Source organism: Nesoenas mayeri (genome assembly GCF_963082525.1).
Source record: "Nesoenas mayeri genome assembly, chromosome: 9".
Lineage (NCBI taxonomy): Eukaryota > Metazoa > Chordata > Aves > Columbiformes > Columbidae > Nesoenas > Nesoenas mayeri.
Window position 1 is genome coordinate 6,336,411 of NC_137557.1, and position 25,035 is coordinate 6,361,445.

General features: G+C 43.9%; 1 protein-coding gene across 1 annotated transcript in view; it reads left to right on the forward strand.

Annotated features, from left to right (window-relative positions):
* The window catches only part of LPP (LIM domain containing preferred translocation partner in lipoma), a gene marked incomplete at its 3' end in the record, with an annotated part of 228,428 nt that overhangs the window by 41,915 nt on the left and 161,478 nt on the right, over window positions 1-25,035 (forward strand). The window contains exon 3 of the mRNA XM_080349381.1: window positions 14,665-14,777. Coding sequence (XP_080205507.1) covers window positions 14,665-14,777 — 113 coding nt within the window. The remainder of the gene's footprint in view (window positions 1-14,664; window positions 14,778-25,035) is intronic.

Genomic DNA, 25,035 nt, shown 5'->3' on the forward strand with positions numbered 1-25,035 from the left:
TCTAAATAATAATTCATTAAAAATTTAATTACTTTCTTGCTCTGGAGAAGAAAAAAGAGAGCTGGCGCCTGCCTTTAAAGTTTCTATCTTGTGTTGTTTGGTGATTTTTTCGTTTTGTAGGTTCTTTTAAATTTTATTTTGGAGGAAATCAAGTTGAGAAGCTGAAAGAAAACCATCTTATTACAAAAAGCTCGAGTGCTTCTGAGAACATTTAAAACAGAGATGACTAGAAATGACCTTTTCATCCTGGAGCGAACTTTGAGTGTATTCTCCCTTTGGCATTTCTAATGATAGACTTTCCATCTGGTCTTCGCTTAAAAGCTAAGATGCAGCTTTTATTTTTTTTCAGATTAAAACTCTGCGTACTCTAAAATTAATCCTCTTGATCATTTCACTTCAGGGAGAAGAGTGCAGAAACACTGGGAGTGTTTGCTTATTTTTAGCAGCTCCATTCAGTCCTCCTGGCAGCAGGTTCCTTTTGTCCCAAATCAAGTGTCTGATTTGGGGAAACCCCGGGTTTCCCTCTGTTTGAATTTGGGGAGGTTATACCCCTTACAGGAGATTTTGAAAGATATTGAAGAGATGTCGGTGATCCTGGCGAGGTGTGTGATCTCGATCAGCAGGAGGGAGTTGTGTTTACATTGACTACCCCTGGTAACACTGTAATTCCTAATGCTGCACATTCCCTAGTCCCAGTTTCCCGTACTGATTCCCCAACGCTGAATGTGCAAGAGTGAAATGCTAGCAAATGAATGCTTCGGAGAAGAATTTGGGATCTCCTGACACCTACCACTGCACCCATTCAGCCTCATTTCAGTAGAATCTATGGGGAAAGCATGTAAACTGATCCTTTTGCTCAGCAAAGCATTTCAACAAATGCCTAATTCGATACACACTTTCTAAAGGCCCCTGGGACGGAACATTTAAGCATGCACTTGAACTTAAGCGTGTAACTGAGTCCGTGCTGCATGGCAGCATGTGCGTGCACAGGGGCCATGCTGCTCTGAATCACGTGTAGGAACATCAGACACCAGGCTTTTAAAAAGCTTTTTTTCTTCCACATGGCACTGAATTCCGTTTTCTCTCTTTTTTTTCCCCTTCCTTCATCCTTCTATTCAACAGAATTCTGCAAAAAATATATGCAGGTGGGAGATTACTGGTGAGCCATCCATTTCTCAGATGTTGTCCTGGTGGTGACAGCAGAAAGTAAACCTATCAGCCAAGTCGTGTTTCTATCAGAACTGCATATGGGGCATGCACAGAAAACATATGTTTTCTGGACATCAGGAAGGCTCTGCAGAAGAGCAGATGTTGTCTGGGGCTCTTGGCAGGTAGATGCTGTGCTGAGGGTATTGGAGTTTTTGCTGCAGGTTCTTCTGGTGACCCAGTCTATTAAAACAATGGGAGGGAGAAAGGATGTTGCAAATAATGGAAGAGAACAATTCTGGCACATGTAGCTTCCTCTTCATAAAGCTGCTTTTCCCTTGAGGCAATTACATCTTGCATCTTATGGGAAGAAAATCGTACAGTATAAAAGGAAGTCTGAACTGCTTACCAATGAATTTAGAAACCTAGAAGTTGAATTCCTTTTATGAAGAGATATATAGATGCTATTCCAGTATATTAGGGAAGCTTTTTTAAGATACATCTCTGAAAATAGGAGAACTATGGGAATCACTTCTTTAAAATAATATTAGTGTGTGGCTTATGTTAATATTCGTGGAACCATAGGGGATGTATGCTCAGCAAAATGGAGGTGCCCAGAGAACGAAAGCAGCAGAGAGTCGCTGTCTTTACCTGGAGCTGCTCGGCGGGACAGAATGTGGGAGGACGACTTTGCATTCCTGGGGATGCTGGTGACGTGGGTGAGCGTGGTCTGAGGGCTGTCCTCGCTTCGCCCTCCTGTGATGGCTCCTGAGGGGCTCTTCTGCCTCCAGAAATAGCTGACACATTGCAGTGCTCTAGTTATGCCCGTTTTCCTGCTGCATCTCCTGCGCGGCTCCCTGTTCCTTCTGCAGGCAGCATTGCCCAAAATCTCTGTGACAGCCCCGCTGCTGTGGATTTACAGCTCCCTGTTGTGTATCAGGGTGAAAACAGGGTCCATCTAACAGTTTGCAGCCTTTTAGCCCCTCATCAGTACTCTTCTCTCTTCTCATTCCCCTCAATTGAAATGAAGGCATGGAGGGAGAGAGAGAGGGGGAAAGAAAGTAGAGTTGATTTTCTATGAGGAGCACAAATAATGAAGTGCAGTCCAAGTAAGGATATTTTATGCGAACCCCAGCAAGCTGGAAAACAACACACAAAAAAATGGGGAAAAAAAGTGACTAGAGTCCTTCTGAAGAATTTCTTCATTTTCTGCAGAGTACGTAGTTGAAAGGGATGTTTTTTGATAAAGGCTAAGTTGTGTACGGGCATGAAAAATTCAGCAGGGGATTTAAGCCATTTCCAAACCACATGAAACATTAAACATTTCACTCAAGAATAACTTGAAGATGGCTTGCATCATCCCAAGCTTTAAGCAGTCATCTGATTTTTCTTTTGGAAATGTTAAATATACAGTAAAGGAAAGCCAACGTAGGCTTTATCTTCTTTCTCATGATGACTGCAGAGCCGTTGCCTTGAAAGATTTTGCTGGCTGACCTGACACACACCTTTATTTACCCATCTTGGCTAGATGATTTTAGCTGTAACATTTTGAAGAACAGGGGAGCAGATATCAGTGCTGTGCCATTCTGTGCTTCTGAGCAGCTTCAGCCTTGGGCTCTTGTCTGAGTGGCTCTCAAATTAGCCTTTTAAATCCAGTGGAATTAAAGGTTTTAATCAAGCAAGATGCTCATCACCATGACATGATGTGATATGTATGGCCTGATAAGGATATAGAGTAAATCTCGAAGTCTCTTGAAAGCAGAGAATCCTGTTCCTTAAATGAACTTCAGTATCCACATCTAGGTTTTGCCTAGATCTGGTATTGGATTTTAAGGCTAGGTTATGTCTGTATTTTTGAATTTAAAATACTTCATTTGAATAGGAAGATAAATATTGGCTAATTTCAGCTCATTCTGAGGTGTGTTCTTGATTGTTTCTTGTTTTCTTGATAGCCCAGGTACCCAAAAATACCATATATTCTCTTTAAATAGGTTATTATCCAGCTGGGTGTCATTCATCAAGGAAATCTGACTGTGATGGTTTCAATTCTCTAGGAATGAACTTTGCTGTTGTATAAAGCAGTCACCTTGGATGGCTGCATGCAGCAAGTCATGCATGGCAAAATTAAAGTGATATTGGTAAAGAGTGAAATCTGGTGGTGTCAGTTTTCGAAGCCTTCTGTCATTCAGTTTCTTTAGCAAAACTGGTTAGTGCTCTCCAAAGGAGCATGGCTGGCTCTTCTTCTCCAAGCAGACACTAGGGCCATGATACTCAAATTTGTGCCAAAGACAGTCCTCTAAGAAAACTCTGCACCCTTAAATGTCTCCACATACACTCTTACCAGGGCAGACAGCATGATTCCTCATCGTTTTGCTGTAGAAACACCACACTGGCAAGCAGTAACATAACCTTCTCATTATTTCACCTTGGACTGGAAAAAGGCAAGAGAGTAGTGATAATTTTCAGCTCCAGGACACCACATGGATCGTGGGGAAGATCTAGACCAAGACCTGGATGGTGTTGATGCAACCAGTGTGCCGTAGAGAGCACTCATCCTTGAGTGGTGTGGATCTTCTGTCTGATGGAAGAAGAGGTCTGCTCTTCCAGTCTGACTGATGGAGGGATTTTTGTTAGAAGGTGAGATGGACCATCCACTCTTGCCCTGTGCTGCTAAGGACACTTTCCTTCCTTTCCCTTCTCCAGGCTTGTGGCAACGTGGGGAGATGCATATGATACAGAGAATAACCTTTGTATATCACTGCAGGCGTCAGCAGACCTCTAAGTATGATAGAGGTTTTTGTGCTCATAGAAGATTTATCCTCTTTCCTTGCTCCCTGCGCACACACTCAAACAGTATATCCATTTTAATTGTTTTCTGAGAGGTTATTAATATTGAAGTGGGGATTTAGAATGAAGATCAATCACTAATCTGAAAAGAATGGATTTGCGCTTTCCTGCAGCAAGGCTGGAAAAGAAGTTAAAATGAAAGAAAATTGAGAGATTCCCCACCAAACCTAATTTGATTTTTTTACCTACCATTGTCCAAGTAGCAGGTCTGAGGGAAAACCAGAACTCAGAGGGAATACTTCTAAAGTCCAGCCTGGAAACTGTAGCAATATGTTACTACAATTTGTTTTCATTTTTTTTTTTTCCACAACATTTTTATTTCAAGAATAAAATCTCTGGCTTTTCAAACAAAACCACAATCTTTGCAGAAGATTTTCATTTTCTTCCGCATTTTTCCTTTTAACACTGTCCACAAATATTTCAGTAAATCATTTTCTGTTGGTTAAACAGAAAAGTTTTAATTCAATCTGAAAACGATCTCACCCCAGATTTCTCTAAACCAAATAATTGGCCCAGCTTTTGGTGTGGTACGTTTTACTGCAAGGGCACCCTCTCAGTTACCCTGGGCTGGTGCCAAACACTAATATTTTTAATCTGTAAGTGGGGGCACCTCATGCTGAGCAGAGTTATAGCAGGACTGCTATAACTATGTCTGATCAACTGCTCTCTCAGAATGGTCAGAAGCTTGGAATGTGTGCTTGGATAACTACAATATCATGGTCATTCCTGTTGGGAATGCAAGACTGAGAGTCACATGTTCCCCAAAACCATCACAGGTACCAGAGTGCAACCGTTCATCCCTGCTTCCATTCTGAGAATAGGCGGTCTCCTTGGGTCACTGTAAGGAGTTAATTTTATTGTAACGAGCGTCATGAATGGGAATATCATTCTCATGCTTGGGGAGTCCCTTTTGTGCCTCTGTCACTCACCTCTCCCGCACCCACTTCAGGATGGGAAGTGCCCTCACTCCTCTTGTATTCCCCACCACGGTGCTCTGGGCTCAGACCAGCAGGAAGGATGAGGCTGTTCCTGGTACGGGATTTTGTGGAATATGGAAAACGTAAATGCAGTTGCTTATCCAGAAAGTCAAGTTTAGCCCGTTGTTTCCTGACCAGTTCCCTTGCTGAATTATGCAAAAGAATAAATTTTAAAGCCTTTCTGCTCAAAATATGGCACGTGTAAATGCATATAGTAACTTTGGGGTGTTGGGCAGTGATTCTTGGTACAGGAAGCTTGTGCATCAGTGTTTTAGGGTAAAATTGATCTCAAAGAAGAGAAAGCCTGCATTATGTGTTTTTTTCTTCTCTGCCTTCTTTGTTATCCAGAAGTTCAGGAGAAAGGATGCAGAGCACCTCCAGGTGGCATCTACCCTGGGAAAGATGCCTCTCCTCCCACCTGCCTTTTTTTCCTTTTTCTTTTTCATTTGATTATAATCCCATTTCTCTTCCATGGTCTAGCCAGCTTATGTGTGACATCTCCAGTAGGTACCAGCAAAAGGAACCAAACTCCACAATAGCCACTACCACTCCATATGAATATGTACATTTATATATGGAAACGCAGAACATTAGTTATTTACTTTGAAAGAAGAAGATAGAGGTTAACTCTATTTATCCAACATTTAATTTTATCTTAAATTAGCTACAGGGACTAAGGATGTAAGTTATTATTCAACTGTTACTCTGATTAATAAGGACGTGATTAATTTTGTAGCATGAAGAAAATCTAGCTAGTTTTGTGCTCCCCGGTAGCACTGACTAATTGCAATAGAAGGAAGAAAGCCAAGGCTGTTTGTATTGGTGAAAACAGTAACTTAAGACATGCCTGATAAAGACACATGTTTTCCTTTAATCTTTCCAAGTTTGGATGTTTATGAGATTTACATGGGGAGCGGTGGGGAAGGGGATGGGAGGAACTAAATAAGCCACTTTGAAAAATTGATTTATGGGGGTTTGTTTGATGAGTTCATATGAGAGCCATACACGCATTTCCCGCTTGGTGTTTTTGCTCCAATTTCTCAAGCTAGCAGCAGAAGACTTTGTGGACATCTTGCAGGAAGGTTGACCTCATCACCCAGGGAAACAGTCTGGTTATGGCAGTGATTTCTTTTGTCCCTCTCCTTTGCATGCTGGGCAAGCAGGATGGATCCAGCGCTTCCAGATGTTCTGCAGCACGGGCCACTGCTGGCTGCGAGACTCAAGCCAAGGCTGCAGCACATCAGGTTTCCTCTGACTGTTCAGGTTGCAATTCATCCCCAAAGTGGGAAAACAACCCAAAAACAGTTATAGAAAAAGATAAGCCCAAGATTGCTTAAAAACTCTTGGCTGCAGCTTCCAAAACTTGAGGAAGTCCCTTGGCAGTAAAGAACTCTGGGAGATGTTTTTTTGCGATCTGTGCAGTGTTTTGTATTTCATCACTAGGTCCAGAGAGGGTTTGGTTGGTGATAAGAAAGGATGTATCTGAAGGACATGGTCCCCATTGTCTCTGGCTGCCTCCTCATGGGGGAAAACTGACTGAAAAAACAGATTTGTTTTCATTGTGTCACGGAACAACAGCCAGGGAGAATGAGGTCTTAATCCAGTGGCATAGCTCATTTTTTTCAACTCCTTCACAACAGCCCTCTTTAGTAAATTAATGCATATGTCAACTCTTGTCAGGAGCTCTTAGCAATGAACAAATGAGTTGAACACCATAATCTAATAAACAAATAGATAACCCATTTTGGTTTTGTTCTGAGTGAGGCAGTGTTTCCCTCATTGAGTTGTTTCATGGACCTTTGGCTCCGCAGCGGAGAGGGATGGTGTGTGGGAATGCAGCCCGTGTTTCCCCTCCGAGGACAGGCTTTGCTCTTCTGACTTAGATGCCCTGATTTCCAGCATATTTCCAGTTGTTTGTGTTGAAATCTTTCCATCTCAGCAGGCTGTTTTCTGCATTTTTTTTTTCCCCCCAAATTATTCGGAAATACTTTTGTCCCTGTTATTGGACCTGAGCAGCTGCAACAGAAAGTGAGATCTCATCGTACTAATGGCTGCACAGACCAAGTAAGGCAGACTCATCCTTACATCCACAAATAAACACTGGAGGGAAGGCAGAGGGAGGCTCTGTGTGTTCATGGACTGACGCACAGTGGGGCTAGGTGACATCCCCAAAGTCCTAGAAGAAACCTATGACAAGGAACGGCACTTAGAGCTTTTCTGTTAATCTTATGGCTCTTCCTCCTCCTTCTGTTTTAGCACAGATTTTAATTAAAGTTTTACAGTGCCGCGGGCTGTTTCTTACATTGGCTCAACTTTAATCCTTCACTAAGCTTTAGTAAAGGACTGATTTATTTTCCATAGAGCTGGGTTCTGATACTAGCAGACCTCTCCTCTAAGCAGATACCATCCTTATGGAGATAGTCGTAATGTGTAACGTGATCTGAGCAGGAGCAGATTTGCATCATGTTTACAAACGAGGTTGTTGAGGTGAGCAAAATAAGTCATCTCACTGTAGAGAGGTTGGCGTGGGACTTTACCTGGAATGCTTTGCCCCACAGTCACGTGGAAAAATACGCTGAAGAATCAAAACACAGCCTTGTATCGATGCCTTTGTACTTGTATCGTAAGCATACAAAGCGTAGGGTGTTTGGGTGATGTGCATGAGGGAAAACAACCCAGCTTGTGCTTATAGCTGCCTCTCCCTACCCTGTGACCTGCAGGAGCATCGGTTGTGTTTTTCTGGGAAGGATGGCACGAGTGGGCATCTGCAGACGCAAGCTGAATAAAAACACAGTCTCATCAAAAAAACACATTGTTTTCACAATGAGGGGCATCTACTGTGGCAAAGCGGCTGAGATTTTGCATAATTTGGGGAACTGAGCCCTCCTGTCCTACCCTCGTGCTAATTACTGCCCTTGGGGTGTTTTGAGATTGAGGTCAGCAAGTTCTGAGGTGAATAAGAGGTGGATGGGATTTTCCCCACTGGTGACCGGAGCTGGAGTGAGAGATCTGTGCACAGGGCACTAAAGACAGCATCTGTTTGTGCTAAATCAAGTTGCTGGATAAAAGCTGTATCATCTGAAGTAAGCCTGGCATGGTGTGCCAATGCCGCTCCTTTCAGCGGTCACAAACTTGTAGGAAATGGGTCCAGCTCCAGTCCCACCAGAGTACCTGATGATATCTAAATAGTGGTAAAACCCAGTTACCTCTTCAGAAGTGGAAAAAAAATGGCTTTTGAGCTGCTGCCTCAGCTCAGACTGAAATGTCAAAGCAGCCAGTGTTGGATCTCCCTGTTAACACTCTCCTACGCGGCTCCTCTGTCCCCATCAGTCTCATCTGCGACTTCTGAAAGCTTTAATGCCTTATTCTGGCTCCATTAACCCTGGAAGAAATCCAGAGCGATTCTAGCAGAGCTATTTTGGATTTGCGTTTGTAGGAGGAATCGTACCTAGAGGTTTTACGTTAATCGCATGGTCATTTTTCCGCTGTATATTTAACCACCGAAGTTAATTAACACTGGAAGGTTTCACAGGCTGCTTCTTTCATTATCTCAGCCGTGGTAAAAGGTGGCATGGCAGGAAGGTGAAATTCTGGCTGGAGTTGTACAGATAGGAAAAATGCTGGGAATTGTGTCCAACAAATCCCAGAGACTTGAGTAGTTGGATGGAGGTAAAGGTAAGGATGCATAAGCTGCCATGGTACACATTGCCTATTGACTTTCCACGCAGTAAACAAAATTACCAGATGATTGTTCATGTGTGTGGGGTTTTTTTTAATATTATTTTTATTTGAAGATAATATTTTAAGTAGGACTGCGATCCATAGTCCTGAACTGTGGGGGACTAATGTTCCTGTTCTCCAGCTGGGAGAAACTAATTCAACATCTTGTGTTGTAAACACTCACTCATTTTAACTGATTACACCTCCAATGTTCCTCAAATCACTAAAATTACTAATTGCTATTCCTTACACATCAGAGAGTGAATCCTGAATAATTAACCCCAAATAAAATTAGATGAATTGGCCCTTTTAATTAGAATCCCTGCTGCTGTTTGTTCTGAGCTTCCTTTTCTTACTGTTAAGAGATTTTTACAATGATTAGAACTGTTTAAGACTTAAACAGCCAGTGACCTTTTAATACACCATAAATCCATAAAAGAAATATTGCAGCTAGGAAGTGGTGAAGTAAATTTTCAGTGCAACTACCTGACACACTCAATATTCCTTTTTTAAATGTTGAGGATGAAATTAGCCAGTATGGGGTTCTTTTTCTCCCTCCTGCTTATTAATACAGTAGCTGATTAGCAAAAGTAGTTCAAATGGTGGGATTAGTGATTGGTAAGAGAGTGGTAATTTAAACAGTGCGTTGGGTTCATAGGGCTGCTTTATTTTAGGAATCATAGGGCAATGTGGTGTATTTAGGTAGATTGTGGAGCTGATGTGTGATCATGGCATGATTTCCCCTGCACTGATGTGCTGTCCGTGACCATTAACGACATAGTTTTGACCAAGGATGAGCCAATACAAAACAGGACTTTGTGTGCTTACCATGTCCAACGATACATGTTAAATACAGATGTTACAGGAAAATGTTCATTTTGGGAAATATAGATGCGTGTTCACACCTAAGAGTTACCAGGTCATATCTAGCTGAAATTTTCTATAAAAATCCTATGGTGTCACTTTTGCAGTATGAGGTTTCCTGGACCACTTAGTAATACTGCAATATTCTGCAGGTTTTTGCAGTGGGTATTGTGGGATACAGGTCTGTGGGCGTAGAGAGAAATTAATAGTAATCTCATTCATAAGGATTTTAGCCCAGTGCTAAATGAGTTAGAGTTTAAGTATCAATCTTAATTGTTTCAACGTAGATTGAAATTGCCAAATTGCAAACTTTGGCTTTCTGCACTAGAAGTTAAATACTTGACCAGGGAAATGCCTGTATCTGCTCAGTGCTTTCCAAACTGGAGTCTATCTGGGTCAGAACAGAAACCCATCAGTGGGGGTTTGCTCCATCACTGTCCTTATTCTGGTCTCTGGGTCAGGGGAGACCTGTGTTTTTCAGGTGATTCAAACTGATTCTGAACCAGCTTCAGAGTCAGAAATTACCAAGATGATGATGAGAAAGGGTTATTTTGGTTTCAAAGGAGAAAAATGAAAAACATCTGGGCACATAGTCTTCAGATGTCACCCAGAGATCTGGGAAGACCAGCGTGAACCCTGTTTTGTTGGTTGACAGATTTCATTAAGTTATTGTTTCAGGGAAAAATATGATGTTTTGCTTTTTTGTGTTTCCGAGGGTTTTTCCCCCAAACAGTCTCTTCTTACTGAAGATGTGAGATCGTCTTCGTGTCTAGAAGTTTCAAAGCTGCAAATCTTCATGTCTAAACAACTGTGTCAGTCAAGGGGGGAGGCAATTATTGTGCTGCAATTCATTTGCTGCCTGGCAGATATATCTCCCTGAAAACAAAGGCTTGAGACATGAGCCTGATCCTGCAAAAAATTGAAGCACACTTAAAAATTTAAAGGTTAGACTGTGAGAAAGGTGCTCAGTGCATGAGGCAGGGTGTTTTTCTCAGCTTGTACCCATGAGGGTATCAGGCAGCCAGTGGCAAAAATCTTAAAGAGTTTCTAGTCAGCCTGGCCAGGCTCATGCTGACGGACACATCTGTTAAGGCTTTGAAAAGATTTTTGGTTGTACATTTGAAAAGGGTAATAATGAAAAGCTTAACTGTCCTTGGAAACGGCAAGAGGGGAAATTTGGGGCAGGAAAGGGGTAAAAACTTGCAAATGCATCTGCATGGCACAGATTTGAAGCAAGAAGCTGAGCTGGAGCTTGGGAGGCATCACTTCTGCTCATGGCTCTGCTGTAGTTTTCCTGGCATAGCTGTGATGGACTGACTTAATTTCTGTCCAATTACTTGATTGTAAAATATGGTATAAAGCATTACGGGGCTGACAGCATCGGCTCTGATGGTTGTGCAGGGTGATGCTCCGGCACGGGCGCCGAGAGAAGAGCTCAGAGCTGCGGTTTCACGGCACGTTGCGCCGTTGTGTCTGAAATAACCGAGGAGACGCGTGTGTCGCACGGCACAGCCCTCTCGTAGGTTGACTCACGGTCTTCACAGCTGTAAGAAACAAGTAGCTGACGCAATGAGGAGCGTTTCTTTTCTTCTCTGAACTCATGGTGCTGCGTAGAGATGTCTTATTGCAGGAGCTGAGGGCAGGCTGCACCGCGGTGCAAGGAGGAGCAGGATGCGGCTCCCTGCCGGCAAACACGCCTGCCCCACGCTGCCTCCGTGGGGGGATTTGCCGTCAGAAGGTGATTCCACCTGCCTGGAGGTATAAATTGCTTCCTGGAGGTGCCTTGATGTTTCTCTGTTGACAGAGCTCAGTGCAGTTGCTCTCTTAACTTAAGTACCTCCATGTGTTCAGGCTGATGGCAAGTGAATGTCAACAAAAACGCCAGTCGTGGTGCTGAGCAGTAATCAATACTAATTAACCTTTTGCCTTTATATATGGAGCGGCAGCAGGGTTAAATCAGTCAGGAGAGGGTGAGATCTCAGGGTGGGATGTTAACCAGCCCATGGTTAACTCTGGTAACCCCAGAGCCCCAGTTCCCCCATGGCTGACAGTGCATCCGTGTGGACCAGGGGACGGTCCCTTCCCATCCCGCTTGCCTTGTCACTGGCTAGCACTGGAGGTGGTCAGCAGTGGGTGGCAGTGATCTCCTCTACCTACCCAGCTCTAAGCAAGTGAAATCTGGCTTGCAAAGCTTCAGGGGTGAGGGATGGTCCCCAAGGTGCATTTTAGGGAGATCTGGCTCAAAGGGAGCGCAAGCTTGCTTTCAGCTTTTTTTCCTCCTTTACTCTTTCAAATGTAGGCCTGTTTTCTTCCACACATCATCTAAAACCATGTGCTTCTCAGAACACAGATTTTACAGTCTTTGCATGCTCCCTTTTCAGCCGGAGGGAGACTTCCAGCAAAGCCAATAATAATAATGAAACAGTGACATCCAAGGGAATTCTGTCCCGTGAGTGCAGTGGGAACAGCATCGGATCCTATGGCTGTGTGTGGGAAAGAGGAAAGTGCAGTGGCAGAGTAAATAACTGAAGTTGTGAAGGAGAAAAGTCCATCTGTTCACAGGGGACCAGGAAAAGGCCAAACATCTGCAAGGTCCCCCCAGTTCATCAGGCATCTGCTCTGGGCTTCCCAATCTAAAAACCTTCCCATTCATGGGGAGAGCAGAGCCAGCAGCTTATCTGACAAAGAGGACAGAGTCAGCAGAGCTGGGCTGGATGCAGAAAAGCCAGCTGTCTCCTGCTGCAAAGAAGTGTTTTCTTCCAAACTCTAGAAAAAGGGCTCTTCTCCATTTCTTTTCTTCGCTCCTTTTTTGAAAATCTTGCCAACGTTTTTTTTCTTTTGGGAGGAACAGATCTTCCAAAGGGGCAAAATGGTATTTGTTTTGTGTTTGTTCTTGCAATTGTTGTTTTCCCCTTCTGTTATAGCAGTTGTTATTTTTCCCGTATGTTTATGCACAGACCATGTCCCTTTCCCCGTCTTACTCCCTTTAACATGTTCTCCACCTTGATTTTGCTTGGATGTTTTGAAGGGTTGTAACACAGCAAGAGTGTCTGACTGATGTGCTGTGCAGGGAGATGGGTCTTTGGCATTGGAACCAGGACTAACTGGAGAAACATCATCTGAATTTTATTCTTTGTGAAATATGTGTCTGCTGGAATTGAATTTGTTTGCAAAATCTTGTTGGTTGGTTAGAGGGTCATCTTCAGAGCAAAGGAGAAAAGTTTACTTAGCACTCAAACTTCGCAGCATTTTTTAGACCTAAACACCAAGATATTATTTTCAAAATATTTATTCTTTTTATTCTGTATCGTATTTCATATGATTTAAAATAAAATATTGGATTAATTATAGAACAAAGAAGAGGATACTGCAGATGTTATTGGACATCGGTTTTTTAAAAATCAGTCTTGAACTCTATAATATCATGAGCCAGTAGGTTTCATGAGATTTTATGTATTGGAGCAACATGGTTATCTTAAATTAGTTTTCAATGTGTTGTTTTCGAACTATCTTCATGCATCTGCATTTAGGATGATATTTTCCTAGGGATTCAGAGAGGTTTTTCTGAGTCTTGTCCATGCTCACTTTGGGGAAAATAGAAAGAAATTACTTGCCTGGGAAATAAGGTCCCTATAAGTCCTAGGGGGAGTTTGTGCCTTTCAGAAAGTGATTAGAAATTGAAAAAAAAACAACCCCAAAACCTTTCCAGGGCTGCAGACCCATCTGCTTTGCATGGCAAACGGCTCGAAGGTGCTGCCCAGCTGGTTTGGAACCTGGGCACGAGTGGTCCAGAGGGCTGCAGGTCACTGAGGTTTGGCTCAGTGGCTCGCCCAGTGGTTTGGAAGCTGCTCCTTGCTATTAGGGGATGGCACTGAGGGTCTGTAGTAGAGAGGTGCTGTGGCACTTCATGGAGATGTGGAGGGTCAAGTAGAGAGCCTGTGTTTCCTCCCAGAAGGGGTTAAAACCTTCCAAAAGTAAAAGGTCTCAAATACTTGAAATATCACACTTTTATTCATTTATCTTAAACTTCCATCTCAGATGCACACAGCAGAGCCAAGAGCAAACAGCTCTGCTTGCAGCATCAAGTTTTGTGAGAGGAAATAAGAATATACCAAAGTGGTCCAAATTACAGGCAGCTGCCTCCCCAGGAGCCAAATCTAGTGCTAATGGCAAACGTCCTTTTTTCCATCCTTCGGAGGTGCTTTCAGAGCCTGCTGTCCTGCTGCCCGCAGTCCGTGCTGCTCTGCCCTTGTTTTCTCCGTCATGCTCCCACCTCCTCAGAAGTTTTGAAGGAGAAGTCTTCCATCTCTGCTCTAAGCTGGATGGCTTCACAGCCAGTGTGCTGCTTTGTCTTCAGATCAGCAGTTTGGGAAGTTTAGAGTGAGCAAATTAAAGTGTAGATATTTTGTACATCAGCCCCCTGTTAAGAGACTCCTCAGCGTAAAAGATGCTTCTGAGTTTGTAGCTGGCCCATCATGTGGCTATTGTCACTGAGAAGAGTCTGTCATCTTCCCAGCAGTTCTTCACATGAAGCTATGAGGTCCCTATAGGAAGGAGGAGATGTGAAGAACATGTCTGCCTGCCAGTGGCAGGGTTGCAAGAGGTGGGCTGGTCTAGGTTTTGGGCTCCAGCTCTCCATGTGTTCTCTGCAACAGGGAATCCTTACTTTTAAACAGCATCTGTTATGTCTTTATAGCAATCAAGAAGAGCTGGCATAATTTGACACATAAAGGGTGTGAATTTGACGGGATCCATTGCAAGGCTGGACATGACACGTTCATTATTGCAAGTTTTGCAGCCACCTGCAGCAGATTTAAGTGAGACCTGAGCTTTGATCTGTGGAGCTGGTTGTTGGTGCCTTCAGGCTTTGTGGCAAGTCACCTTCTGCTGCAGGGCCTGAGGACTGCTAAGCAGTCTGCCAACATTACTGAGCTATTGTAGCCATCTCCTGAAGCAGTGAGGGTTGTGGCTGAGCATTTAATGTTTAAACAATATGTTAACTCCTGTGCCAGGATACTAATGGCAGAGTATTGCAGGGTTCGTCCTGATCATCAATGTCATGATGTGGGGAAATGCTGGTGAGTCTAAGTTCTCCAATTCTGTCTCCTAGGGGACTTCCTTCCTCCACCCCCACCTCCTGTGGATGACCTCGGGAACATCACATCATCACAAGGTGCCTTTCCCCCCCCACCTCCTCTGGATGACGTGACTTTCAATGTGCAGGTAAAAAGACAAGAATTTTATCATTAGCGCAGAACTGATCCAAAAATTGAGGAAATGAATGGATGGTTATAAAATGAGGTGGCAGAGTGCTGTGGTTAGAGATCATGTGTCAGGAACAACCAAGTCAGCTTTAACAAGCTGTGTTTCCCAAGTAGGGAATATTTCCATTCAAAACTTGCTGGGCTATTAAAGGATTTTTTCCCATCCGGCTTGAATTAGAAGACTAATTGCCTTATGTCCTTGTGATGGCAGATGGGAGTGAAACCTTCCCAGAATGAATTGTTTTCTGGAAGGGCCATCTCCTTCCATGGACTGTGGAGAGACTTTAGGGCAGTAATCTGATCCTAAAAGTGCTTTGTTTAGATGCCTAAAATTAAGTGAAGCAAATAAGCCCTGGCCCAGCTCCAGTGATGTCACTGACACCCTTTTCACCCCTGGTTTGCTGGCTTGGATCTTCTAGATTTGCCATCTGCATGAAAGTTCAACTTCCAAGATGAAGCTGATGGTGACATGTCCTGTGTGGATAGGGACGTACCTTGCACACCTTTGAAACGTATGAACACTTTTGTGCAGACGTTGCTGGCTTGCCTGGAGTGCCAGGTTCTGTTGTGTTAGTTCAGATGCGTTCAGGAGAGATGTATTCAGGCTGCAGAGACAGGCTGTCAAGGTGATCAAGGAGTGAGGAGCTGGTCTTGCCAGTGGAGACCAGAAGAGTTTGGATTGTTGGCTGAGGAGAAAGTATGTTTGCAAAATTTAAATATATTTGAGGAATAAACACCAGGGAAGAAGAACTGTTTCGGCTCTGGGTAAATTAATGCAGGAGAGGCTGAGATTACCAGAAGTACCTTCATGCTGGTGTTGAGAAGGTTTCTGAGCATGGGCAGCTGCAAAGGCCTGGATAAGCCTTCTAGGAAGAGCAGTGAGAGCAAAGCAAGCATGATCTAGGTTTAAGACTGGTTAGGGTTGTGTAACTGTGTGTCCACAGCCACAAGGCTGCCCATGATGACCCTGAAAGGTTGTAGCAGTCCTGTGTCTCTCGATGGATTCGAACCTGAGAATAGGCTAGTGGGCAGACATTAAACAGGATCTAGGAGACCTGACTTAGTTCCTAATCACACCGCAAACTCTAGAGTCAATTAATCTAGTTTGTGCCTCTGTAAAAAGAGAAAACGTTTCCCTCCCTCATGAGCTTCCTGTGATCTCTTGCCTGTGGTGAGATGTTCAGATGCTATCACAAAGTCTCAGCAGCGTGTTCCTGCGGTGGGTTCAGCACCATAAGCAGCCTGCGAGAGGGAAGGGGTTAATGAGGATTGTGTTCTCCTTGCCAGGAAAGGCTGCAGCCATCAGGGACATTAGCCAAGTGCCCAGCGTTGCTTTCCCCAGCCTTGGGGGAATGAAGTAATTCCCCCAGCAAACCTTGTTCTGTCTCTTATCTCTCTGAGAAGAGCAGACCCAGTGGGACCAGGGCAGCTTCCAGACGCCTGGGAAGCAGAAAGGCTCCTGGTGAGGGCAGGGCGCTGCCTGCACCGCTGCCTGTGCAGGAGCCGGGGCTGCGGGAAGGGGCTGCGGCTCCTCACGTGCTTCTCTTGGGTCAGGCTTCCCCCTTGTCAGGTCACCCGAGGTGGGGACCTTGCCACGTTTATTGGAAGATGCTCATGTCTTCAATTCCTCCTGTCTCCCTCCTACAACAGTCCAAAGATGTGCCTGAGCTGCTTGGGGCTGTCACTGCGACGTGCTCCTTGGTAGAACCACCCAACAGGGATGGTTCTTCCCTGCTGAGCTCATGAAATTGCTATTTGTCACACCCTTTCTCTCTGACTTTGAGAAGCCGGGGCTGGAGCCATGCTCACAGCGTTGGGTTTTGGCAGGAGCTTGATTAGAGTGGGACTCCTTTGCGTGGCATTCTGTTGGGAGGGAGGAGAGCCTGCCAGTCGTACCCCAGCACTCCTGCCTGTCTCCACTCTGAGATGTACTCTGTGCATCACACATGGATCCCTGCCTTTAATCTGTGCTCTCTTGTCACCTTTTCCCCCTTTCTTTTCCCTTCTGTCCTCTGAAGAGGGTTGGAAGCAGACAAAAGCCAGGGCTAAGTCAGGGGCCAGCAGGGTCTTGTGTTGCAAGATCAGCTCCTTCTGTTGTAGGAGCAGCAAAAGTTGTGCTGAAGTGAGACGTAGGACCCAAGAGAGGAGGGAGAAAGGCAGGGGGTGATGGGGGAAGCTGCTTGGTACCATGGGACACAATCATTTTCACAACTCCAGATGGGTGTTCCCTCGCTGAAGGAGCAGAACAAATAGTGTCCATGTTTCTTTTGCTGTGAATCCTTTCTCAGCCCTCAGGGCATGGTTGCATGATTGCATGAATCTCAAGACCATGTGTAGAATGGTACTCCCAACAAACTAAAGCTGAGCTTGATTCTGTTCTCTGATGCCACTTCATTTCCATGCCTCAGGTTCCCCATCGCTAAATGTAAGTGCTGGAGCAGATGACCCCATTCCTGAGCATGGACCACATCTGAGGCTGCTGCCTGGGGTGGTTTGGCCCCTGTTGATCCAGTGTGAGCCCTACAGATTTGCTCCAGAGTATGAAAGTTCTCTGCCCCTGCAAATAAGCTTCTTTACAACTGAAATATCTCTCTGTATGGCAGAGTGCTGATGACAGATTATATGTGTGCTGTGGCTTCAGGTGCATCTTTTTGTACTAGATGTTAAGTTAGGCATCAAAATAAATGTTTATTATCATTTTGTGCATTAATATTAGCAGATGGCTAAAAACTGTACAGATGATTACAGCTTAAATTCTAGCTTAAGAGCAGCAGCTAAAACAATATTGCCCAGTTTTCATAGACCTGTTTATCTCTGGACAGTGGAACTGGCCACTTAGGATCAGATCCAATAAGGTACTCTAGTATCTGACTTCCCTTGAGGTGCCTACGCTCTGATGGAAATCAAAGGAAGACTGGGTTACAAAATACCTTTGCAATAGATCTGGCATTTTTTTATTTTGTAATTTCTGTTTTCCCATCTAGATTCGTCATGTTCAGATTCACAGCAGGGCTGGGGAGGAAATAGGAAGGAAATCTAAACTCTCTTCTTATTAACTGTAATACTTTAAAATATAGATATTTATTTATTTAAAAAACCAACGTGTTGGGGCTGGAGGAGAGTTGTGTTGGGAAGTTCCCCTTCAGCTGAAGTCAGCCGGCGAAGGCGAGGGCTTGTTCCCAGAATGGTGATGAGGGTGTGGCGATGGCGTGTTTGACAAATAAGGACATAAGCAAAGAGCCTTTGCCACGTTGGCTTGGGCTCAGTTTAAAAGAGAAAAAAAAAAATCCTGGACAGGAAGAAAAATGAAATCACTATTTGTCAAAGGGAAATAGATAGATCTGGGAGAAGGGAGGCAGATTTTTATTTTCTTTGTTTTTTTGTTCTTTTTCTTTCCTTCTAGTTTTAAAACAGGCATTCTTCCCAGGCCAGAGAAAGCAAAAGTCAAAAAATAATCTCTCGTAAGCAACCTCTCAAGTGCCCTGTTTGCTCACAGAGAGGTAACCTCACTCATGGTACCAGCTATTGCTTCCTCCCTCACCAGGCAGATGAGGGGATGAGGATGTGCACAGTGGTGTGAACAGCCGGTCCGTATCCAGCACCCCATCCCTAGGCTGGCTTTGGAGCCGTGATGCCACGGGGACATCTCAGTTATCCATATCCTGGGGGCGTCGGATCTCCACCGGCTTTGAAACAACCAATTCTCCTTAAAGGATGGGTTCAGAGCCCATCCTTTCATGTCAGGGTAGGACTTGGGTGGCTCAGAGCAGATGTGACCCTCAGCTGCGGACCTGCCCAGGGCCACCTTGGAAAAACAGGCATTTGTGAATCGCTGCTAATTATCCACAGGTGCTGCATCTGCGTGCGTGTCTGATTTTCATTTGAGACTCTGTGGATGCTGCCGCAACATGGAAAGGAGGGAATTATATTCAACCAGGAGATCGCCTGTTTCCCAGCAAGCCCTGGCTGTTATCAGTTTGTGTTTTATTGACAGGCCACAAAACACTTTATAAAAGAAATACCAGGCTCTCCCTGATAAGGAAGCTGAAGCAGGGAAAGTGCTTTGCCAGGTCACCAAGCTGGCCAGTCGTGGGATAAAAATAGGACCCAGATCTCCTGCGTCCCAGAGTGATTCTGTCTGCTACATTGCACCGCCTCATTACTGTAAAAACTGCAAATTGATGAGTAAATACCATCAGTGGCTGAGACCAGAAAGAATTTAGGATATACCAAAGAGGGTGTGCAAAAGTGGTTTAGAATCGGGTTTTGAATGAAGAAATTATGAGACTTTGAACAGCTGCATGAAAGGTAAAGTTAGATTAGATATTAGAAAGAAATTCTTCACCATGAGGATGGTGAGGCACTGGAACAGGCTGCCCAGGGAAGCTGTGGATGCTCCATCCCTGCAAGTGTTCAAGACCAGGCTGGATGTGGCTTTGAGCAACCTGATCTAGTGGAAGGTGTCTGCCTATGGCAGGGGTGTTGAGCTACATATTCCAACCTAAACCATTCTATGATTCGATGATAAAATAGTTTAACACACCAATTCTTTTATATGCATGGAGAGGCTGTAATGCTGTGAGGTATGTGGGCAGGAACTAGTCTCACATTCAGACCTACCGGACTCATGGACCAAGTTGTATCTTCCTGTTGTGATACACAGAAAATCAGCTGAAGGACTCAAATTCCCATTGCCAAGGAATTTTTGGAAAGAGAAATGCCAAAACGCAGTCTGAAGGCGTATGTGCCTTCCTCTGTGAGGCTGTTAAGAGAAGACCTGTCTCGCTCGTGCCTGGGAGAAGGTGGGAATGTGTTGATAGATGCGAGCAGCGAGAGCCTCATCCTTGTTACAGAGGAGGCTGCCAGGCATTGCGCTGTCTGACTCCCTCCCAGCGAGCGGCGGCGCCTCCTCGGGGGCTGTGACTCACCAGCTAAGGAAACAGTGCAACAGAGCGATTTTTTAATTTATTTTTAAAAATTTTTTGGGGGAGGTGCATATATTTGACAAATAGTTGGGGAGGGAAAAGTGCGATTTTTGCCCTACTTTAAACAGCACACTCAGCGGCATGGCGGCTGGGCTCTGCCTGGCGGCTGGGCTTGCTTTAAATCGCCTGCCTTTTAATGTTGGGAGAAGCGGAGAAGACCAAAGAGAGCGGAACATGTGTGTTCAGCCTCCCTCTAGTGCTAGATTTTGTTAATCATCGGGATTATTGGCCTAGGCGTAGATGCTCGTTGGTGAGGAACGTGGGCCAGCCAGCAGGGCTGCCCGGCTCCGGGCAAGCAGCAGTCGCTCCCAGGATCTCTGTAAATAAAGCCATAGACTGTGTGTATCACTTGCCATTCAAGATCCAGCTTTTGCAGATTTCTGGGGGCTCCTAACCTGATTTATTGAAATCTGTGTGATAAGCAATTGCCTTTTATCTAAATTGAAGCCGTGTCCAACAGTGTAAATAAATTACCTGGTAATGTTAACCCTCTTAATCAAACCTTGGCTTTGCAGGAATGCTTTTGATCTGTCTCCCTTCTTCTGCCTTCCCCGTGTGTTTGAGAAACAGGAATGTGCTGTGCTCTGAATTAGACTTGAACAAATAACATGTATTCTCTCTGCATGTTTAAATGCTCACTGGGACTCTGCAGGTCAGTATGTGGTTGCTTTATAGCATGGATTTCTGTGCACTAAGGTGAGAAAAATCAGTAACACAAAGTTTGTGTATTTTGATGAATATTTGGATCCATAATAGATAAAATGCATTGTTTTCTCATATGCATATATATACAAGTACATATATATATATATATATATGAGAAATGCACAATGAGTGGTGATATAGAGCAGCCCTCCACATTATTGAGGAACAACCATGCATGTTTTATCCCTGCTGCTTTTTTGTCCGTTTCTATGGGTAGCTTGACCAGTAGATCCAGGATCATAAGAGAAAAGGAACACTGAGCATTTCTTTCAGGCAGCTCTTGGTGCAACCCATCTTATACGCATGTTTGTTTTACAGTGCCAAACCACATTCTATTTTAAATCTTTAATGAACCTCTGTTCCCATCTATGTAACTTTCCAGTCCTTACTCTCTTCAGAATAGACAAAGATGCTTATTATAAACCACAAATTTTACTGAAAGAGTAAACTGGAAAAGTTTTAATTGTATGGCGTAAGCCTGCCATTCATCTCTCTGCTTGGCTATTAATATCTTGGCAGTGTTATAATGCAATACAGCCTTTAATAGCTAAACCTCTCGGCAAGGACTACAAAGGAATCAAGGATCCAAACAGTTAACTGTGCTCATTATTTTCATCGTGCTTATTACTGTGTTATTTAATGTATTTGTTATGCTGTTGTTTAATATAGTAATTCAGCACGCAGAATGTGCCAGGTCCTGCGCTGGTGCACACTTGTGCCGTCTCTGGGAGGAGAGTTGTGACTTTTTGGAGACACTTTTGGAGATGGAACAGAGCGGCTTTTGATAATCTGTCATACAGCGGGTGATGAGGTGTGGGAGCAGAAGAAAGCAAAAGCCTAATACAGATCATATGTAAATAAGGGTATGGGGCCATCTAAAAAGTTGTGTTAGGAAACAGAAAGGTCAGAGATGTTGCCGATTGTGATGTTCAGAGGTCATCAAGCTAAAACTGTCCCAGGTTAAGACACAGGGCAGCGTTATGCACGTGTGGATAATAGAGACATGATTTGGGAAAGTAATAGGGGAAGCATGGAGAGCTTGCAGAAAAAGCCAGCAATTTTATCCTGTCAGAGCTAGTACTGGCCCATGACAGACAAAAAGGAAGTAAAAACATCATTGTATCCAAGGTAGAAGTATTTAAGCAGAGGGAAAATAAAAAGATAATGAAGATGTGAGAATTCGCCCATCAAAACAGATGAGCTGAGTGATGGAAGAGAGTGAAATAACATGATCAGAACTGAAGAAATTTCCATTCTTCTTGTTTCCAAGTGCTATTCAAATCTGCTGTTGGATTAGCAGGTCCTAGGAAAGATCTCTTGCAAGGTCAGTTGCCTCTGTGTCAAATCCCGGGCAGCCTGTGTTGCATTAGAGAACTGTAATGCAGAAGCGAGACTAAGACAGACTGTCAGTAGCAAGAAGGAATTCTAAAAATTGCAGCAGACAAATTATTACGCCTTTTCTATGAAGCTGGCTGGGGTTGGAAGATGTGGTTTAGAAAGTCAAAGTCTTTCCAGGCGGCTTGGGCATGGTGGTAACCTGGAACGTGACAGAGGAGACAGAGTCAGATTCCCACCTTGGTTTTGGTGCTTTAAGTACTGTGATGCTGTGTGGTAAAGAAAAGAGATAAGGTGAAAGGAAATAGAGCTATACTGATTGGAGAATCCATTGTCTAAATTTTATAACCCTGGAGTAGTTCAAAGAGTAGGGCAAACTTACTTCTATTTTTCATGCAAATTTTGCCAGGCAGTAACGAGACGATGGAGAAGCTAAGAGAGCATCTAATATCCAAGAGTGGAAGTGGCTCAAATGAAGGTTCCGGTCTCTTGTTTTATAGTTTCCATCACTGGTGATAAACAGCTTCAACTGCCATGATGGGTGGTTTTGTTGTCAGAAAATGTTGCCTCTGTGAAGCGTGTGCAGCACAGTGACTGAGGAAGCTGAAAAGTGGTAGAAATACCAACAAGAAATGTTGTTGTAGCCAGGTCTGGAGGAATTTGTTCCAGGGCAGAAGGGCAAGAATGATTTTAAATGTTTGCTGACATTAAACTCTGTATTCGCAGGACTGTTCCCCACAATTTTTCAGTTTTGATTTGCTGATGAAAATGCAGGACTGTGATTAGCTTTAATGCACAAAGAACAGGTAAGGAAGAGCATCTGGAAAACATTGTGTGATGTTTTAGGGTTGTTTTTAGTGATGTGAGAAGCAAAATAGAAACGCTTGGGAAGGCTGTAGCAATTTCAAGTGTTACCGAAGCCAGCAAGTGACAGTTCAGCCAGAGGTGCTGTACAAACTCCTCTCATTCAACAGTCCAGAGCTACAGCTCCTTCTCTCTCCATCACCTCATTTCTGCGTCTCTCTTTTGCCATGGAAACAGCCTCGTGTCTTGTCACGTCCCAGGTCTAGCCTTCCTCGTCAGCTCTGTTATTCCACTTGCTCCTGAGATCCTCTCCCCTTCCTCCCCCTCTCTCTGGCTCCGCAAATTCCCCTAGTTCTGCCCCATGATACCCCTCATGTACCCAAAAGATGCCTCTGCTGAGGTCTGTGCAGAGGTTTGGGCATCATTGCTTCCCAGGGGTGCTGGTTGTGCTGTTCTCTGGGAGCCGTGTTTGGCCAGTGCTGAGGTCAAATGAGCATCTTAAAGACATTTACACAGGGAGTACGCTTTCTGCACAGAAGTAAACCCCATTTGGTTTCTATGGCTGTATATAGTTAAAGACACTTCCTTGGCATCTAATCTGTGCTGGGGACACCACATTTTCTGATGCATGAATTCTTATTGAAAAAAAAACAAATTACATCCCTAACATTCTGTGATTCTGTGATACATTCATTTATCTGCTAATGGGCAGTACCAAAATAAACCTTGAAGCTCAACCGGGAGGGATTTGCACACTGGAAATTCTCTCTGCAGAGTTTGCAGTGGTCTCTGAGCAGTGCAGGTTATTTGTTGTTCAGTCTTCTGTGTAATTCTGGTCCTTTTTCTTCGTCTGATGTTCTCGCTTAGGAATCGTGTAGAAGGTAGCGTGTCCGAATGAGGAGATTGTTGTTAAGAAAGAAAGAAAACCCACTGTTGTCCAGCCAAATCAAATACCAGGTACACATCTGGCAGCCTTGAAGGGAAGGTAAAAGTGGGCCTAATGGTTTGGAAAATGAGATTGCTGACTTCTTGAAGGCAAGGACCTTCCTCCATGAATCAGGACTGCGAGTTCTGCCCGGCTGGAGTTTGCCTACCCCATGGACTGTAGCCACCAACCGACCCAAAAACGCGTGAAACGAGTCCAGATTTTCCTCTTCTCAGCTTTGAGAAACATATAATAGATTTTTAACATGACTCATTTCTGCAGAAGCCAAACCCAAGCCATTGACTTTCATGTAGTTTTATACATCCATTTTGCTGACATTTTGCCAGGCTCACTGGGAGATTCTTGAATCCTTGCAAACGTTTTGGCGCACACCCCTTCCTATTACAGCAAAACAAGCAAACAAATTCAGAAATATGTTATATATTTAACTTCTGCACTTGGAGCGTATTCAGGCTGTGAAAACTGACTGGTCAATTTTAATTTATTTATTTTATATTTTTTTTGGTGTTGATTTCCTAATAGCTTCACAGCCCATGTTAAGGAATGCTTACTCCAATTCAGAGAAGCTTGACTGTGCTTAAACTTCATTAAAGTTGATAGAACTTAGGCACACGTGTAAAATTAAGCATATGCTTATGTTTTATACAGTCTATTTGCAGGTGACACAAGCAGCTGCATATGGGTTTCCAACATGTGATTAAATTCCAAAAGGAGTTTTTAAAAACAGTTTTAGTCAACCTTAATTTTCTGAAATTGGTAGCTTTAACAAAACCTATCTTTTTTGATTAAAATTGCCTGAGACGTGTCCCTTTTAAAAAGCTCTTCACTTAACTGTCACAATATACAGTCTTGTGTGGGATAGAGTTTGTTCATGTAAATTTAATTTCCAGTTAAAGCGGTACAAACACTAAGTGATTTCAATAGATCTTTATGAACACAGCAGTGCTGTTGCTTTCCCACCTCTGCTGAAGTGGGGCCCAGGCGGAGCCATTAAATTCTCAGCTGTGCCCTTCTGTGTATCACAGATCATGTAGCATCACCCAGTCACCCAGGGAGACCAAAGGCATCCAGCCTTGATCCGCAGACATCAAGAGACGCAGAAATCTTGGAAGTTTGTTCTAGCATTTAATTACCTGCAGTATTACGCATAAGTGAATGTCTCTGTTATTTTTAAATAGAATTTCCCTGGCTTCAGCTTCCTGGCTGCAGCATGTTTTTCTGTTTTGCTAGATTGGACAGCGTTGTGGTATCTGGCGTTTTCATTCTGTGGAGCTGTTTAGATATTGTTATCGAGCTACTCAATCTTCTTTGTAAGTGAAGCCAAGTGAGCTCCCTACGTGTCTCGTTGTCAACTGTTTCTGCTTTTCTGAGGCGTTTCAAGTTTTCAAAAAGCTGCCTTCCAAACTGGACGTGGTATTTCAGCACCAGCATCACCAGAAGTG